This window comes from Streptopelia decaocto (assembly GCF_964273445.1).
Source record: "Streptopelia decaocto genome assembly, chromosome: Z".
Lineage (NCBI taxonomy): Eukaryota > Metazoa > Chordata > Aves > Columbiformes > Columbidae > Streptopelia > Streptopelia decaocto.
Genome location: NC_138657.1, coordinates 30816494 through 30837206, shown reverse-complemented (window position 1 = coordinate 30837206; position 20713 = coordinate 30816494). Strand labels below are relative to the sequence as shown.

Sequence of the window (20713 nt, the reverse complement as noted above, 5' to 3'; positions counted from 1 at the left end):
TGAACTTTGCTAGACTAACTTTCCAGCAGTAGCACCAAACTACATATGTTAAGAAGTGCAGTTAATATCAAACATTTTCAGCAGCTTTCACTGCTGGCAAACTATATCCAAATTCCACAGAAAACAAAAGGGTCACATTGCTATGGCTGTGGAGGCTACTTCAAGTGAGGAGAATGGTCAAAACCTACATTTGTCCCTATAACCTAAAACCCAGCAGAAATGCATAATATAACAAATATCTAGTTGTTAGCTACGCAGTTTTCTTGTCCCAGAAAAGTATTGTTGTGCAGCTTGGGGTCTTGGGAATTTCAGCAGGAAGTTTTGTATGGACAACAGTGAGATTGTATGCAGGACCAACTTTGATGTCTTCAAAGAAAGAGATTAATTCAATAGTTGCTTCATTATAATCAGATAATTAGGCCACATTACAGACCCATCTGTGAAAGTTCTTCAACCACATTCAGAGTAACCTCCTCTAACATAAAACGCAAAAGACTGCACATCTTAAACACCTAAAAAAGAGCTTGAAAGCTATGCAGCTATTGAAAATAGCAAGAGACAGTAAACTGACCTTCAATGGCCTCTCAAAAGTACCTGAAGATAAAAAAATGTTAAGACAATTATGCTAATTCTTTTCTCAACATCTTCTTAGCCTATTTTAAAAAGTTACCACACGATTTTCAGAATAAAAAATCTAAATGGCTACAGAGCAATGAAACTTTCTATCGCAGTTACATATGCATAAGCAAGATAAATACTAAAAGTTAGCAATGTTAACTAAGATGGATGCAAGAATTCACTGTAAGATGTCTTCTGATACTAATGATCCCAGCATCACTGTTGGTTCAACAGCTTTTTAAGCCAAAGTAATAGTATTCCAGTAACATTCTGCTAAAACGGCCATGACTGCATTAAAAAAAACACCAGAAAAACCAATTTATGAGAGTTCACCATGTATCAAGGTGAGCCTGGAACCACACAAGACAACTTTCTGAGGCAGATGGTACAGTCAGGATGCTGGACAAAGGCTAAGAGCAGATCACAAATTGAGACACTTGTAGACTGAAACTGAAGACGTTGCCATCCTTTTATGACTATGAATATTCTGAAAAATCCAAACTTCTGCATGTTTAAGTGAATAAGCACAGCATGGTAGATTTTGAGACTTGGAGATAAAATCCAGGAAAAAAAAATCCAACAGGCAGCAGGAAGCAAGACACAAGCTGGCAAAGTGTGAAGGACAAAAAAACCAAATGCAAACCAAGATAACAGCCAAGACATAGGCCAGAATGCAGTGATATGTTGTTTCTAATAGCATACAGAAACAACTGAACCTTGATACAATGAGGAAGAAAGAGAATGGAGAAGAAAGGGTAGAAAACAATTGATCCAAACAAAACTACACATATAAACAAGCTGTCAAATATACTTAACAACCTGGTCTAAGCTTTCCAAAGATTAACTAGCCTCTCTTTGTGCAGCCTTGAAACACGGGGAAGTGATTGAAAAGGTGAGGGGAGCAGCAGCACCCAACACTTACAGCTCTGCTTCGGTTTTGTCAGAGCAAGCGCCCTGTTCCACACTGCACAAGCACACAGCCATCACATACACCTACTCTAAAACCAGAGTAAACCTGCTCTCCAGCATAAGGCTACCTGGTGCATGTGAAAAATGTGCATTATCTGCTACCTCCATGCAGGTACCTGCCACCCAAACACATGCATGCACATTTTATACCACCAGAGTGATATTAAATACCATATTCATAAAGCTCATCCCTTTACCTAAAGAATGGATTCAATTCTCAGTTCAAGAAGCGCCACATTATCTTATTTCTTCCAGTGTTTCAACTGTAGCTGAGAAACTGTTTCTGTGCGGTAACTCTTTTGTCAGCAGAGTTTGTCATTCTTGAGAATGCACAAAAAGCACATAAACGTTATTAAAGATAACATCACTTAGTAGATATAAGAAAGCTGCATTTGAATGGGACAGCTTCAAAGGCTTTTAAAAATTCATAATCCCCCAAAATGAGAAAGAGAATCGGGTGAGGGAACGGAACTTTATTATTAAGCCATTTTATGCAGCTGACTAAACACAAGACCTCTTGAAACATGCCAATTATAATACAATCTATGTGTGGGGTAAAAATGGAAGAAAAAACAAGTACAGGAACCCAAAGACCATACATCCTGTATGTCCCCACAAACAGGCACACCAAGTCTTTTTCCTCTTCCCCTCCACCCTTGTTTTTAAGAACAAAATGAGTAAGATCCCACACAAATATATTCTCATTTACCTTTAACTCTCATTACCTCCAAAAGACCTACCTAGTACAGGAGGGCTTAAGGTTGTATAGTCAAGGATCTTGGGCTGTAAAACCTTACAGTATAAATTACAGGCCCATAAAATTGCATAAAAAGAATATTAATTTGAAACGCATCCTTCACAACATATGGCATACAGTTCATGTGTGACATCTGAAGGATCAGTCACCTTCCCTCCCACCCTCAATATAAATATTTAAAGTAGTTACAAAAAAAGACAGAAAAAATGGGATTACTAATACTGGAACACAAACAAACAACAACAACAAAAAAAATCAATGTAGTTTGCTTTCTAATTTTTAACTGAAAATGACAGTCAGAAGAGCTCCCCCACCTCAGCTTTCTTTCTCGAGGCATAAAGCATGAAAGATACTATGAAACGCTGGAACAGACAAGCTCTGAATTCAGCAGGAGATGCACAATGATAGAGAAGTCTGCTACAGGCGCACAATTGGTCCTCCCTGAGAAGGTAAAAATGAATAGCTCACAATTAACTTATTTAGCTATGGAATCCAACAGCAGCTAGGAAACACTGATGTTCTTCCTTGCACCATACTCTGCGTACTATTAACTTCAATAATCCTTAAAAAATTCACACTTGATGCTGAAGTTCTTTCTTATTAGCAAGTGAATTTTACTGTCACTACGCTATTCCATAGGCTAGAAAAACTCCTGCATCTCCACTTAATTTGGGACTTGTTTTAGTACCGGTAGACACATGCAAGGAATTCAGAACTTACTTCCATCTGCCTCACAAAGGAGTCAGAGAAAACATCTCTTGACTCGACTCTCATTTATGTTGCCATTATGCTCAGCTTGAACGAGAAGCATGTTAAGAGTTTTCACAGTGCAGACCCACATTCATCACTGTGACCAACAGCAGCAGGAAACACAGGTTTCAACAGATGAAGGATTTGCTCTGAGGCAGCCTATGGCTTCGGGGTTTTTTTAGAGATGGCCCTGATAGCTAGAGAGAAAGTGCCACCAGTACTGAAAAGATGGCTGAAGGTTTCAGCGACGTGCAGGTAAGGAAGGCAGCACATGGACAGGAGCCAGTTGCGCTCCCTCTCTTCCCACCACTTCTGCTTGTTGCTGTGCTTTTTAGTTTTCCAGGACAAAGGACTTAACAGATATCACTGCATCTCCTCTTCACTTCGTCTTACGGTCTCTTTTTATTTAACTGTTTCCAAATCATCAGAGCATTTCGAATTTCTGCTGTGCCTGCACGTAAGCCTTTTAAGGAACAACATGCAGGAATGCACAACCAGGTATTTTTCATTTGGAGAAAATACGGATTCATGATTCAACCAGGCACAGATTCAAGAGTTGCTGCCTTCTTTCTTAAGTGCCATGCAGCATGAAGCATAAGGGTTTTCAAGAAGAAAAGGTGGCACTAACAATGGGATTTCAGACAATGGAAGAAAGAGAAAGGAGAGATCTTGCAGCTAGCTGCTAAATCCTCCTCAGAGAGTGCCAGCACACCGCCTTTCCTTCCATCAATGTGGTCGTCTTCTCTCAAAGGAGCACATGAATTTAAACAAGTTATGATCACAGGGTTAGCAGACAATATATGTGATTTCTCCATGATCATACTCTGCTAAGCAATTAGGTCAAATTGTGCTCTTGAAAATTAGTTATAGTGCAGCTGAAGGTCAAGGAATGAAAGCTTGCAGGGGAGGAGATGAGGCAGAAAAGAAGTAGAACGATTTATTTTAATTCTCAAGCATGTACAAAGCCCTTGCCAGAACGAGGAGTTGCACCGTTGCTAGAACTTTTATAGTGTATGAAAGAAGCATTCTTGGCTCTGAAAAACTAGCATCAGTGTACAAATAGAAAAAATGTTGTTCCAAGTTACAAACTGCAAATAGGAAAAAAAAAGGAACTACTGTACATCAATGTGCTCACCAGTACTGTCTTGTTCACTCTGAATTACACTTTTATCAATGGATTGATGTGGCTTAATAGTCTGGAAAATAAGCAGATTTTTGTTGCTGTTAAGCAGAACAGAGAGATATTACATACTTTTACAGAGTTCTGTAATTCTGGTTTTTTTTTAAAACACTTTCTCTTGCATGAGCAGGAATTCTGATGTCAGGTTTTTTTCTCCTATTCAGATCTTGGTTTTGGAATGCAAATTTGAATGAATAAAGTACTCTGGGCCTATGCTGGCAGCTGATGTTCAGAAGAGAAGGCACACTGAAAAAGCTGGAAGCTTTACTGAAGGTTTCATGATCCATTCTAGCCTATGGAATAGCGTAGTGACAGTAAAATTCACTTGCTAATAAGAAAGAACTTCAGCATCAAGTGTGAATTTTTTAAGGATTATTGAAGTTAATAGTACACAGAGTATGGTACAAGGAAGAACATCAGTGTTTCCTAGCTGCTGTTGGATTTCCTCCTGAAAACCCACAAATTACTGTAGACACAAAACAAAGACATACTAACAATTTTACAGATTGCTATAAGAAGCTGACCGAACTATTTAAGTCTGAAAGTAGCCGAAGAACTAAATTCTCTTTCCTGCATTTTATAGTGCTTTGAACAGTTAGAATAGTTGGGTGAGAGGCAAACACCAGACAGGCACAGACAAAACCTTCCCTGCTTCCTGTGTGTATATAAACAATTCAGCTCTGTCTTCAGTTTCATATTATCTATCCAGCATTCACTTGTACAGTCCGGGTAACACCAGACATGCGTGCTTGTCACTGTGCCAGTAGACGAGACAAGAAATGCAAGTTATCAACATCACTGAAACTTTATACAAGAGGCTGAGCGATGGCCAGACACTATTTTTTTTTTCCTGCTCTCTGATGCAGTTATTGCCTAGGCAGGAACAGCAATTACAACGTTATTGGGGGAGGGAAGGGAAAGCTGTTGGCTCTTCCTTTGTAAGCAAAAGCATAACATCTAAGTGCTATGACTTGGTCTCTTTAAGAGCTGTAAAACTCCTCACTTCTTGAGAGAGAAAAAATTTTTCATAAGTTCTTGTTGAAAACTCCTTTTACCATATGATTACTTTTCAGTGAGATGGCCTAAGTATACAGGTATTATACATACAGTTTGAACACTTAAATTTATACACAGTCTTCTCCATGGTATGTTCAATCTCCCTTTTTTTTTTTAATTTGTATTTTCAATACAAAACTAAACCATACTGCAAAGCTCAAGAGCTCTTCGCTTCCTAGCACGTAGGCGACAGCAGTGCTCAACCACACTGTCACATTCTCACTGTCTCTCCATAGGTCACAAAACACACAAGTGTAGTGTCAGATTGACCAAACCTTGGTATTCTGTGGATCCCCTGCCAGGAACACTTCCAAGTAACTGAGCTTTGACCTGTGCATTGATAACACTGTAACAAAAGGGGAAAGGTAGTAACCTGCTCTAGAGGACTTTGGAGCTGGTCCTTTGTCAATACACCTATGTGGTGTCAGTTATACTGTGACAAACATAAGATGTACACAACCAGTATGAAAGTTAACTCAGTCTATACACACACATATCATCCCTGTAAAACGTGGAGATGGTAAACACAATAACAACAAAAAAGTGAAAATGTGAAAAGGTCCCATGCTCCAAGTCCCTCAACACAAGCACTTAAGTGATTATGAAACTACAGAATACGAAGAACTAGGTATTATCCTATTTACTCAAGCAATTACCCAAGAAAATGCTTCACACAGAAGTCTACTCATAGATAGGGTGGTCTGAAATACCAATGTGAAGTCTGTGCTGAGATGTAGTGGTATTTATTTTATAAGCTGGGGGAATATGTATGGCTGTGAAACTTCCAAGGCAGCTGGATGCCAGCCATTTCCTATTAATGATGCTTGGGCTGGAGCTTGCTGAAAACCATTTGGTCTGTACACATCTACATCTGCTAAAGCCTTTTCAGAAAACATTTTATAATATGAATAGCAGAGTGCTCACACTTGTGAACAGTTCAAGTAATAGCTACATCTATGATGGAAAAGAAAAAGCCAGAAAGAAGGTGGGATAATGCAGAGAAATGCAGATTTTCAAGGCAAGTGCTACCCTTACTGCCATTTATGGTACTAAAAAGCAGCTTGCACGCACAGGTACTTAATGATCAATGCCTAAGTACATACCCATATAAATAAAGAACATAATATACCATGCCAGTACTTAATGTCAGAGTTCGAGTCTTAATGCTTCTGTTGTTCTTTAGTACTTCATTTTCCCCTTCATTTGGGCTTTTCACGAGATTCGTGAACCAGCTCAGCAATTAACATTAAATCACAAGCCAGTCTTGCTAAATGTTAAAAGATGTATGTGATGTACATCTGACTCAGAACTGAACATAAAAGCTCCGTTACCACTTGCTCAAAATTCTTAAACCAGGAGTCTGGGCTGAATATTAAAATAAAAGAACAGAACAAACATTCAGTTTTGGTAATGCCAGTGACCGGTTTTGCTACTGTTTCATAAATAGAATGTTTTGAGCTTTCTGCTTCTCTTCTGCAGCACACTCAAAGAGGGTGTTTGTTCTTCAGCTTGTGGGGGAAGAGTCCGGTGATAATGCTTATCAGATCTCAGTTATGCCATTCACTCTTTCATCATAATGAGCAACTTCTCTTTATTTCACCTTTTCAGAACCTCCCTGTTTTATAGCATATGACCTATGATCTTAATAAGCAATAACAGTGTACCTCTAGGCAGCATTTCTATGCAGATTGCCACTCTGGAAAATAACTACATTGAATGGCCACAAATAAAAATACACAAATAAATGTATGACATTCACAGCACAGCTGCACCTGTTAGACACATTAAATGATGCTAATGGAAGAAAATGTTGCTTTTTCAGTATATTAGAGAAAACATTGAATGTGGTAATGGAGTATTCATCAAACACTTGCTAGAAAAAGGGTAGAATCTAACCACTGAAAAGCAGAAGCAGAGCCCCACACTAGTCGTGATTCAGCTTTCCCAAGAAACGATACAGTTAAAGATGTGGAATGGATTTCACCACACTTCATTACTTCCCATCAGGTATGAACAATCACTGTGAAGTCCACAAGCATCTCACTAACCTTCCAGTACCGGAGCACATGGAGAAACATACAACCTTAAGCTCGTACTCCATAGAAGACAGCAAAGTCACTTTTTGTGTGAGGAAATTTCCGGGGTTTTGTCCTCCAATTATTAATTTGATGCTAGCTAAATACATGAGAAATTCACCAAGCAATACAATCTATAAACACATGATTTAAGCCAGGAAGATTGAGCCAGTGATGAAAATACTGCTTTTCCTTGACCAGAGACAGCATTTTAAGAAGACGCAGCATTACAAACAAAGCACGGTTTGTATGATACACATAAATCTCATACCAAGCGCCTTAGCAACTGTCCATATACTTTGTGGTTTTATGAGCTGCTACTCACAGCCAAATAATTGTCCACTTCCCCAGCTCTTCAGCCTTTATTCACAACTACTCACTCTTGCAGACAAGCTTGGGCACTTAGGAATTTAGAGCACTTTAAAAAAAATTATCCCAGGGTGCACCCTATGACCTCCCCGCAAAGGACGGCTTGTCTGGCTACCCCATGGCTGCGGCTGCGGGAAAACATACTCAGACTGTGCAGTCACCAGTCTTGTTGTCCAGGGTTGATGGACAGTCAGGTTTTGCATCCCAGTTCAGAGCAGCTCTTCCACATGGTCCCAGCCAGCCACCCCTGCCCAGCACCAAGCACACGGGCTAGCGCCTTGGGCCAGCACCCAGCACAACCGGACCAGCTGTGTAAGATATAATTCGGAATGGTTCGTCCTCCAGTTAATGTTAAAACTGGCAACAAAAGAAGGAAAAGCAATCCTTCTTTTAGGCAGGAATGTGAAGTAAATAGTATCCGAAGGCCCTTTCAAATAAAAAGCAATGAGAAAAGATGAGACATAAGGAACTAAGCCATTCCCTGATGTGCTTTCCTTCTCCAAGGAATCAACAGTAGTTCTGCGCAGATGGCCGTGCTCATGGAGATCAGGAAATAATGCAAGACAGATAATATACCAAACAAGTCCTAACTACCATACGAAAGTGTTTGAAATACATGGTAGCAGGACCCGCCCCTCCCCAAACCAATCAATCAAAAAACACCAACACACACAAACAAAAAAAGGTAAAGAAAGCAGAATGTGACAAGGTGAAATATCCATCCCTGGGATTACATCTACATCATCTTCATTAAATGTAACAGGAGACAAGTGTCCCAACGAAGGAATCAGAGTCAGCAAGAAGAAAGATATCAAAAGAAAGCTAAAATGTATTGCTATCCAAGACTCGCATGTAAAAACTCCCATGAAAAACAGTCTCCTTAGGAAATCATAAATAACCAGTTTTGCTGAAAGCGCTGAGTTCTTAGCCACAACTTTGTTAGACTCAAGTAAAACACTCACTAATATTATTTTCCTCTGTGGATAAAGAGGAAAAAAGCCCACACCTCAAACTCTGTTAAACTTGGCAGAACAATTTAGGTGTAAACCATGCCAGAATAGAATACAATATTATCAACATAAAAGTTAGCTCCACCTAGTTATGCCTACATAACTAAGCAAAGTAAGGGCAGTACCAAATAACACATGACACACAAAGTACATAAGATTCTAAGTTTTAAGCACTGGCTTTCTTAGTCTCATTTAGAGATACAGGATTACGAAGGACCATCTCAGCAATGAAGCCAAATCCTCTTAAGCTGTAGAAAACAAGACTAAAAATTTCAGAAAACAGAGAAGTAAGACATAGAGAGACCGCTTCTATGTAATCACAAGACAGTTAAAAGTCAAAGCCTCCAGAAAATGAACGTCTTTTCTGTGTCCTGTAAGAATAACAATTTCAAACGACCACAGCCTCAACAGACTGTGTGACCTGGGGAAAACGTCCCTCCACTAGCAGTTCCCATGGCACATGAGCAGGTACTCAGCAAACACTTCTACAGGCACATCTACCCAGTACCTCAACAACTACTTACTGATACTTGAGAGAACACCAAGAAAAGACACAAGAGCCTAGAGGCCTGTCTACATACCAGACAGAAAGCAAGGCTCAAGTGACTCGTGAAAACTTAGAAACACAGCATAATTGCTCACAAATAAAGTGGAAATAAAATATTTCCAGTACGCCAGTTTGGTTACAGGCTAACTTAGCACCCTATTTCAGCAAGAAGCACATAGACAGAACGCTGCTGCCTAAAGTAATCTTCTTCCTTTCCGAAGGCTCACTCCTCTGCATAGTTTAACAGAAAATTCAATTTAACTATACACTTCAATCATGTTGTACCCACAATTATAATTTGCAATGACTGTGACTTATCCAAACTTCGGATATGTCCTCTTATGTTTGTGACCACCCCAGTAAGAGATATTTTTCTTTATGTTAACATACAGGGAAGACCATCTAAGCTTCCTAACAAACAAATGGACTCGCACCTGCAGGTGCGAGGTGCTGTGGAGGACTTGCTCCAGTAAAGAGTGGTCCACCACTGCACTGCAAGGGCCCTGCTGCTGGTGGTCAACACATGCACGTGGTCCGGGCAGCCCTGCAATGATGTTTCCTCCTGAGCAATATTGCCTCTTGAAGCAGAAACTCTGTCACATCTGCTTGTGTAATTGAGAAGGAATAAGGGGAAGGAAATAAAGCATCAAAACCAAGAGTATAACATTGCAGGCCATCATGTGAATTACTCAGTGTTTTAAAGCAATCTTAAACGATGTGAACTATTCTGGATTTGGGTGAAACGCATCTGTAACAAGACACTGTTCCCAACATCCATGAGTGCCACAACCAAATAGCTCACCAAACACACTAAAAATATATTACCTTTAGTACAAAATGACAACATCCTCAAGGACTAGAGTATGCCTGAAAACTCTGAGAGAGCTAAAATGGATCAAAGGTATTTACAATGAGTGTATCCTTACTGGCTTCCTCCTTCCCCAGGACAGTAGCATGCAATCCTTTCCTTTAATTTTACAACTCAGTCTTGATACAATTTAGGTTCCCTGTTCACATTGGCTTCATTTCAAAGGCAAGTCCCTAAGTTCACTCTTCTGGAGGCAAGAAACCTTTCTATTTCCAGCCTGCAGATGTATCTGTGAACGTAAGTGTTAAGTCTCCTCTCTTAAAAAGCTTCTTCCCACAGCTTCACCACCTTGGCATCTCTTCTTCACTTTAAACAGTTCAAATCTCTTTGAATTGGAGGGATGAGCACTGTGAGTATCGTGTAAAGGAAGACATAGCAACATACTGCAGAAGATAATAGGAAGATGCCTGCCCCTGTAATTCGTCTCTGATATTAGCCTGCTCCATAACAGGAATGCTGCCCAACAACTGACCAAAACATGTGCAGGTTCCACTTGTGCTGTGCCACCCCCTAAGTGATGAGATCTCAGAGTTTAACGACACTACCCGTGCTAGACTCCTTCGCGCAGCCCCTTGTGCCCTGTTCTACTAAATTTCACACCATTTATGTCACTCCAAAATTCATTGCATAATGAAGACATGCAATGAAATAGTTTAGGCTTGAAAATCTTTAGGCTTTGTCCACACTTCTTTCAGCTTCTGCCTAGCTCAGCCACGAAATAGGGATGGCTAAATAGGATCTACTGCACTGTGCAGTAATTTGATGAACGCTTTTCAGGTGTGCTGGATAATCCTCCTTTGTGTCACCTATCTTCCTGCAGTGGGGTAAAAATACAGTTTGAGAAACAACAGTCTTATTTGAGACAGAGCTCCTGGGCAAGCCACTACCATCCAGGAAACAGAAACCACCAAGCCACTTCTTTAACTGGCACATTCTCTTCGGAACATAAATTTGTACCAACAAGTCGCACAGGTTCGACAATCAAGCCAGTTAAAAACATGACGCCCGGCTCTAAAGCCCAGCTGTGGTTCTCACAGGAAATACGCAATTTCCTCCAAAAACTGATACGCCGTTGAATGCCTGTGATCAACTGGAACGACAATTCATCAAGGTTATTCTAGAACAACTGCACCATCCATCGTTCTCCCAATTTCCACCTTAACTTCCTTGTTGTCAGTTTATGGTCTTCGGCCTTTGTAGTAATGTGACTCTTTATCTGTGTCCCTCCTATATATTTGACTTGAGGCCGATTTATGGAGGCAATCACAACTGCACACAGGCTGAGATTTCACATTACTTTCAGCTGATCTCAGTGTGCACTGCTGCCATAAATTAGATATAAGGTGTATTTTTTTCCCTTTGACAGCACCGCTGCATCAGAAAACAAAAACAACCAACAACACCATATACAGAAACAGCAGGGGAAAGTCTTACTGCTCCTTTCAGCCAACAGCGTGGACTGAGCTTGGTACACAGCTCTCATAAAAACGCAGCCTTGGCCTCCCTTTTCCTAAGCTAAAGGGGCCAATTTCTGTCCAGTATGCACAGCTCCAGCAGAGCAAGTGACGTATTTTAACATCTGTAAAGGGAGATAATGGGAAGGAAAAAAAAAAACCCAATTAAAAAAAAAGAAAACAACAAAAAAACCCCTACGCAAAAACAAACAAACAAACAAAACAAAAAAATCTACAAACAAAGAGGACAAAGAAGCAAAGCATGGAAAGATGGAATTAAAGTTTCAGCACACCCCTAACATAGCAGCTCCAGTACTGAGCATGCCTTACTGAGCCTGGCTGGAAAGGAAATCAAAGACGAGCATTTTTATCTGCTTCCTGATGAGTTTAGATTTACAAAGATCCGTGCATTTAAACTAAAGGCACAGAATAATCAGCAAGCTCTAGTTTTAATTACACATCGTTTTAAAAGACCTACAAAGCAGGCATTATTCTCCCCCAGAGTGAGAAATAAACTACACAGGACCAAGCAGTTATACCCAAAAAACATCTGCACCCCTTGTGCTTTACATGCGGCGCACCTCTCAGCACATTTTATAAGGCAGTAATTGTCACCAGTGGCACTGTGTGGTGACAGCCTCTTGCAGCCTGCGCAATCAGCAGCTTGCAGGTTATTATGCGTTTCAAAAAGGAGGCATTTTGAGGCACGGCTGGGAGGTAAAGTGACTTGAGAGACAGAAGAATAATTCCTCCCACCATGCTTTTCAGTTAAGAGACCTTTTTCAGTACCCACGCAACTGCCAGGGCCAGGACTTGCAGAACAAGCAGGGAATAACCAACTTCTCTGAGAGCGGACACAACTGAAACAACATTTACATTGCTAACAAACAGCACAGAAAGGGTCCTTTGCTATATCTGAATTTCATTACTTTCAACTCTGGGGGGAAAAAAGAAAAAAAAAAAAAGCACACAAACCCACCAACCAACAAAGCTTCCTGCTCAAACAGTGACTTTGTGGCCAGCATTTTCAGGGTTCCTTCCCAGGTCCTTGTCCCTGAAAAATCTCAACTTACTGTAATTAATTATCATGTCCTAATGGCATTTGCATACATGCAGTTATAGAAACAGTGAGTTCCGTACTTGCAGTATTTATTGTTCTGCTGGTACAAATAACGCAGGAAATGCTACCGCAGAGGTTTGCACCTTCTGCATCTTCAGTACTTAACCATTTTACCTCTATATGAAAAAGGTTAACACATGCCTTTTAATGGAGCAATGGAGATGAGGCAAGGGAAATTGGCAACAAAAGGCAACAAAAACTGGAAATTTCAATGTATCACAGTTAAAAATTTGATACCTTACATGCAATACTTTTAGCCCTACCAGACCATCTTTCACATTGTTCCTTCCTCCCCCATACGACTTTCTAATCTGATAATTCATAGTAAAAAGTGTTACATTAAAACATTAATAAAGACTGTTGGCAGGGGTTTTAAATGTGGCCATTTTGAAAGGAAGTATCACCTCAAAAGAATTTCACATCCTATAGATCTCACCACAGAGCTTGACAACACTCACACAAATTTTATTACATTGGCTAGCCAGCAAGATTACTTTACATTGTCAAGCCTGCAAAGTGCCACAAAGGTAAAATTCTAGTTGCCATCCAAGTATTTTTTTTTCAGGGTTTTTATCTTCCTCCCAATACAGAAGCGCAATGTAGTTATAGCTGCAAATGTGTGGACGGATGATGGACAGCCTTTGCAGTTCTAACAAGCAGCATTTCTGAAAACTGATACGTGAATAACGTGTGCACATATATATATATATCTCATATATACATATATATGTATGTGCTGCCTACGTACTCCCTGCTTACTACAGAAATCAGTTTCCAGTGTCTGGGGTGGAAAAACAAAAGTCTCATTTCAGTAAACACTCAAAGGTAAAAGAACATTTTTCAGATTGTAAATACACATTGGCACAACTCCTTCTTCTTTCTTATCAGTATCTTCAGCATGTTTCCCTATGCATTTTTCTCTCACAACTGATAAAGCGATTAGATATCTTAGATAGCACGGTTAACTTACTGCTTTTTACTGTTAGCGTCTCTGCTTAGTGAGCTACCAAACAGAAAAAGACCAGTTTCAAAAATTTACAAGATTCATCACAGCTTTTATTCAACCAGTTGCAAGTGTTTCCCTGTTGAGTCAAACAGGTCCAAATCAGCTTGAAGTTTAAAATTGTTAGATACCTCTTCCTACTTTTTGAATCAGCAGGAATCTAAAAATCGCAAACCACAGGGCAATGCAAATACCATTCTTCAATTATAAAACTTTACTTCAACAATCCGCACATATTGTAGAAAGCCCATAAAAGTTTAAAGAAATAAACAAAACAACAAATGGGGTTAGGGAGCTGTTTGTAAGAACAGGAACTAAATCCCTTCAGTTCATACAAACAGACACAGTATGTATCTATATCATAGCTTTGTTTGGGTATCTCTCCCCATAATCATTTAAGCAATGCTGCATTTCTCACAGTACTGTGGCAACTCTCAAGTAAGGCCAGTCACAGAAGGGTGAAAAAATATTTTGATCAGTTTGATCTGTTTCCAAGGTCTTTACTTGCTTGCTCACCGTGGTGAGGTTTTTAATACTAATGAACTTGAATTCCCGTCTTTTGGGCGGACTGAAGTAAACGCACTGCAGCAGGGTATTTAAAATGCACAGTCACACCACCTGCAACTGCAGGCAGAATGAAAATGAACAAAATAGCTTTAATAGATTTGTTGCTCTTTCATGATGATCTCTACCACCCCTTGAAATTTCATGGTTAGGTGATTCCTTAACACATCTGCACGTAGCCTGCATCTGAACAATGCAAGTAATGCACACCACTTGAAAAACGTAAGGTAGAAAAAAACATGTATGCAGTGCAAAGTGCATGATGATCAAGAGCAGAATCTTCTTGTATGTTCTGTGTTGAAAACAACATTTGATCCACAAGTATTACAAGACTGTTTTGGTACAAAAGCTTAAGATAAACCAACCTGATCAGCCATGAATGTGTCAGAAGATATCACATACAGGCAAGACAAATAAGGGTGATCCTGTCAGTATTCACAATCTCAAGTTCCTTTTTTCTTGTTCTCCCCAAGCGTAAATCAAAACAAACCAAAGAATGGAATGAAACATTTTGGTAAAAACATGAGGACTATTTGTTACATTTTGTGCAAAAGCACTGTGAAACACCAGAAAAAGAAGAAGTGCATTTTTTTTCAGCCCAGGCACACCGTTATCCCTTCTCCTTATTTCCAACGAGTCTAGGTTTTATGTTAAGCAATATTTAAACCACCTTTATCGGTTTTAAACAAAACTTTCATTTACACAACCCAAAGTTGTCTTTCTGCAATAAACCTTTCTTAGACCACTTTCTTATTCAAATGATTTGTTATTCCTGTTACTGACAGATTATAAGGTAATAAAGAGCGCTAAATCATTTACAAGGGAAAATAGTGAAGATTATTAAGATTTCTGAGTATTTGCATCTTTACTGAGTCTTCTCAAAAGGCAGGTTGGCCTAGGAACTTCAGGATTTATTCACACACACCGCTCTGTCAATAAAAAATAATCTGTTCATTTATTTAGCTTGTTTGCTGCACAGCTGCAGCTAAGTAAGAGGAAATAGAAGCATTATTCCTTAAGAAGGGGAAAAATAATTTGACTTTGCAAAATGAAACCTTTCATCATTACTTACCTAAAGTATTAAATCACAGTTCAGGTTCCCAAATAAACACCAAAAAATTTAAAGTCAAAGGTGTTTTAAATATTCACTGCTTTCTGAGTTTGAGCCTCAGGGTTGATATTTGCAACTACATTTATATGCAAACACAACGGTGAGAAACCTACCTAAGGGGTAAAAGAGGAATGGAAAGTGATGGGATTTACAAGAGAGTATTTCATCAACCCTGGAGATTTAAGTTTAAAAAGATGTTAAAACCACCACTGAACTAAAACATACAACAACTATCCAGAGATTTGCTTACACTTATGCTTTTATGGCAACAATTGGCAGTGGCATAATCCTGTTTTCTCAAAGTGATGCTGAAGTGAAAGCTTTGGCCCTTTTAAATAACTGCATTCCATTTTTAAAGCAAAAGCCCTGATAAACATTTCACAATGTTTGACCATCCAGTTTTCTCTACTCTTTTTTTTTTTTTTTCAAGCAAAAAACAAGAGTAGAGATCAACGCTTTTAAATTCTTAAAATGTTATAGGTTTAAATTGCATGCCAAGTTTACACAGCATTAGGATGAATAAAAACAAACTCTGCACTGTAATACTTTGTCTGTAACTGATCACATTAATATATCTGGTTTTTACTGAACTCCACTACTTAATATTCTGGCAATTTGATTTTTTTTTTCCTTTGGTGTTTTTTACTATATAACATTATTCAGTGTTTGCACTTCCCTGTACTGTAAAAATGAAACACTTGGTCTTCACTACAGTGTTCTGAAGCTAACATGTGACTTCCAAAGCTCGTTTGTTCGGAAAAATCCCCATATATTTAAATATTTCTTATGTAATTGGTCTAGGGGCAATTGTTCTATTTCACAAATATGTACTGGGGACCTAACACTGTGTTGATCCTTTAAAATAAATACAAGAGAGGTTATATAAACCTTAACACTTTCTAAATTACCATACTAACATCATCTTCTCCCTGAAGAACCTTAAAAAAAAAAACCACAACAGGTGACTTCTAGATCTGTATTTTTTTCTATAAAGTAAATCACATATCATTGTCCATAAGCACAAGTATAGTTCTCTGTTGAAGAATCCAGAAACCTACAACTGAATTTCAGAACACTTTACATGTTGTTGCCTAAAAGAATGGAAATCAAATCCAACAATTTTATGCGTCCAAACAAAATATTTAGACCACACAACCTAAACTTAAGAGTTTAGCATGATAACATGTCTTTCTTACAAGACATTCAATAAGTTAACATAACTTCATTGTCCAACACAGCCTGTCATTCCAGATGTATGAGAAAGCCAACCCAGAACACCAAGTGAAAATGATACATCCATCAGGTACCTGTAAGAGTCATGGCAACAAGCTTGTACATAAATGGTGCAAAGTTTATTTTAAACACAGTCCAATAAACTTTCTAATAATGTGTTGGTTTTGTTTTTAATAAGAAACAGTGTTGTATTTTTAAGTCCCTGTCTATGACAGTAACATGTTTACAATGCTTTCTGCTACAGGACCCTTCAACAGAAAGGGACACCCAAGTAGACATGAGATGATTTGCTCCACATACACTGCGCAGTGGTAATTAAACACTGATCCTAAGCTTTGAAATCGCTGAGATGAACACTAGAAAAAGATTCTGCCATACCGGTGTGCTCAAATGCCATCAATTCCCCTGTAAAGAGGGAGCAGGAAGATAAAAGGACTCGCACATAACACAATTCAGTGTTAAACTAACAGGTTTAAAACACGGAAAGCACTAAAAAAACAAGCTTGAGGTCGGAAGAGATCACCACACAGCACTCAAGAACCAAGGTTCAAGCAGGCAGCACTTCATCTGCAGCGCCTGAAACACATCCCCGAGCCGACTGCAGCTCCGACAGCGATCTTGGCCACTGGCGAAACACAGAGTTTCTCCCACTTCTTTAATCGTGATACCAAAGCAAAACCGACACGTAACACATAACGGAGCCCCTCGCCACCAACACAAAGCAAAGTTCTGTCCTACAAACGCACCACGTTCTCAGTTACCCGCAGCAGCCGGCGTTCCCATCCGCCGCGGCCCGGAGCAGCAGGTACCGCCGCACCACACCCGGACCGGCACCACGCCGAGAAGGTACCAGTTCGGAACCGCCCAAATCCACAACCCCCTCAGACCCGTATTAAAAGCGCAAACACGCCGTAGCTTAAAGCCCAACTCCCTTTCCCGTCTTCGGGCCCCTCGGAGGGGTGGAAAGGCAACGCGGGGGCATCTCCAGCGGCGGCGGCTCCTCCCGCCCAAACCCGCCGCCGGCCCGCACCCACCTGCCGAGGTCCTCGCCCGTCTCGTAGTGCTCCTCCAGGTTCTCCTGCCTGAACACCGTCATGGTTGCCGCCTCGCCGCCGCCGGCTTCAGTCCCTGCTCGGCGCCCTCATCACCAGCGCCTCGGAGCCGCCCCGCGCTCGGCTGCGCGCCCTGCGGAGGAGCGCGGAGATGAACGCCGGTGCCGCGGTCGGGCGGCGTCCCCCCTGCTGCCGCGGCCGCCCCTCGCCCTTCCCCCCGCGGAGGAAGCGGCACCGCGGGCCGGAGGGCGCCTCCCTGCCCCCGCCCGGGCGGCGGGAGAAGAAAGCGGCGCCCCCCGCCCCTTCCCCGGCAGCCGCACCGCCGCCCAGTCGCCGTCACGGCCGCCACCGCCCAGCCGCCCGCCCGCCGCATTCCTCCGTGGCTCCGTTGCCCGGTGAACCGGGACGGGCCGCCGGGGCTGCGGCAAGAGCCCCCGGGCATCCCCGCACCTGACCCCGAGCGAGGGCAGGATGCCGAGGCGGGGATTCCTCCCCCGCCCCGTGGGGCCGCTCCCCCCGCCCGCTCCCTCGTCCCTCACCCGCTGCTGCCGCCGCGGCGCCGCGGACACTCCGCGACCTGTGAGGCGGCGACAGCGCCGCGGCCGCTCCCGGCCGGCGCGCAGCCACTGCGCGACGCCGCCGCGCGGGGCTCCGCCGCCCGGCCAATGGGGAGCCGCCCGCCACCCCCCGCCCTCCGCCGCGGCCCGCCCGGCCCTGCCCCGGCCCTGCCCCGCCGCCGGCCGCCGCCGCCAGGTGCGCCCCGCCCCGCCCGGCAGCGGGCCTGGGGCGTGTCCCAGCGCCGCCATTGTGCGCGCTCCCGCCGGCCGCGACCGCCCGCTGCCCGCGCCTTCCCCCCGGCCCGCGGCAGGGTGAAGCGGGGCTGCGGCAGACCGGGGACAGGCGGCCCCTGCTCGCCTGACCCCGCCGCTGGCGCCCTGCTCTGCCAAAAAGCGGCCTCTGCGGGACAGAGCGGGGCGGCGGCGCCCCGCACCGGCACCCGCCGCAGGCCCCGCGTCCGCTGCGGCAGGACCTGCCCTGGGCCCCGTGGGCAGCGGCGGGTGCCTGGGGCCGCTGCAGCCGTGCGGACGTGCTGCCCCGGGCGCAGCGGGGGCTCCCGGCCCCACGGGAGCGTGTCCGCCGCGGGAAGCCCCGGGCACCGGCCGTGCTTGCAGGCGCTTCTCGAAGTAAGCGATGAAATAGAGTTTGCAGGTATTCTCTTTGCACCAGCGAACAATAATGATCATTTATTTAAAAATACAAAGTATATTAAATTCTTAATTAATGTGTTATCTCATCTAGCTGTTCCTGCTTGGGCGGGGGGATTGGACTAGATGATCTTTCAAGGTCCTTTCCAATCCCTGACGTTCTGTGATTCTTTTTCTGCAGAGTGTTGCACTTTTTATTTGGTTTAACGCTTCCTGTTTCCACATGTGCTGCTGCTCAGGTTCTGCTTTCCCAGTAAGCAATGTTTTCGGTAGTATTGGTCCCATGCCAAGTTGAAGCTTCAGCCACTGCTTACGTTTTGGAAACAAGTTTTTTCCTAGTTCCTCTACTTTCCACCTATCCGTGTTGTTTAGGTTCGAGTGAGTACATGATAACAGAACAGCTTTTAAATTCTGATGTCTCTCAGAAAGAGAATTGCTCATCAAAGGTGAAAAGAAGTTCAACGCAGTTGTATGATTTTACACTTACTTGATTTAGCACTTGGGGGAGCCTGGTCTTCTTTGGGTACAGGGCAAGAAGTACAGAAGCCCTGAAATTTTCAGAGTGAGTCATGGTGTCACCTTGGGCAAGTGTCAGAAAATTTTGTACCTCCACTGATGTCATCTGTATAATGGGGAGAATTTGAATGGATGGCTGGATGTGAGGTTATATAAAGCCATCTTCAAAGAGGGCAGCATGGTGGTGTCTCCTCAGACCGAGTTACAGTCAGAACTATGTGTCTGTCAGTACCTGATTTATAGCCGGACCTGCAGGGGTATGATGCTGTGCCTTGTCTTCAGCCCATCTTCTACGTATTTATCTCAGGTTTTCAAAGTCATGGCTCACACACTTCTAGGTTGTTGGATTTTCAACATATCTCAAGGTTTTTAACAAATGCTGGATACAGGTTCAAAAGTTCATTTTGGTTCCTTTGCTGGAAATGAGGACAATTGCTGGAGCCAGCCCATGAAATTTGAAACACTCTAACCTTGCTTGACCTTCAGATGTTTTTCACTTCTTTGTTTTGGTATTTTTATGATGGTCCTGAGCTCATACAAGAGAAACATCTGTTGTATGTGTTTTGCACTGCGTTTCTCAAACATGCAGTTCAGAATTACTCTTTATGACCCAGCCCTGCTTTAGCTGAAGCAATTTAAATCTCATTATTGATTCAAGTAAGAGCAGGCGCACATTGGAATCATTACAGCATAACTGAGATAATTACCGAGATGCATAGGGTCAACAGAAAATTGCATTACTTAAAATATTTCTGTTTTCCCTTTCATTTGCTGACTGTATCAAAAGGGAGAAGTCTTGCTCCTGCCACCTGTCTATCTAGGTCTGGGATGCCAGAATTTTGTTGCTCAGGCCCCTCACTGGACCTGGGAGTTGCGTTTGAATGCCCTTGTGTGCAGCAGCAACACATGTCACTATGTTGTGGGCATGAGGAGGAGTCACGCTCCGCTCAAGACAGCTGCAGTGTGCCATGGCACACATCAGTGCAAAAGAAGACATTTGCCAGCTGAAGCACTGTTCCTGTTCATTCAGAGAAATATTCAACCGGTTGTGTTTGATGCAGTCCACTTTGAAAGGGCTTGCCTCCTCCCGGTGGCACTCATCTTGCAGTCTGGGAACATTTACTCCAGGTGAAAACCCAGCCCCATTGCTATGCTTTCAAATTGCTCATTAACTTCCATGTCAATGGTGTTGGATCACACATGTAGTGAATGGGAAAAATAATTTTAAATTCCTGTCGGTTGTGATTCAGCAATTG

At 42.3% G+C, this 20713-nt stretch overlaps 1 protein-coding gene across 1 annotated transcript in view; it reads right to left on the bottom strand.

Moving 5' to 3' along the window:
- The window catches only part of DAPK1 (death associated protein kinase 1), a 91279-nt gene extending 72885 nt beyond the window's left edge, over window positions 1–18394 (bottom strand). The window contains exons 1-2 of the mRNA XM_082075288.1: window positions 18276–18394; window positions 17719–17869 (exon numbers count right to left, since the gene is read on the bottom strand). Of these exons, the coding sequence (XP_081931414.1) occupies window positions 17719–17780 (62 nt within the window). The 5' untranslated portion in view covers window positions 17781–17869; window positions 18276–18394. The remainder of the gene's footprint in view (window positions 1–17718; window positions 17870–18275) is intronic.
- Between the last annotated feature and the right edge of the window lie 2319 nt (window positions 18395–20713).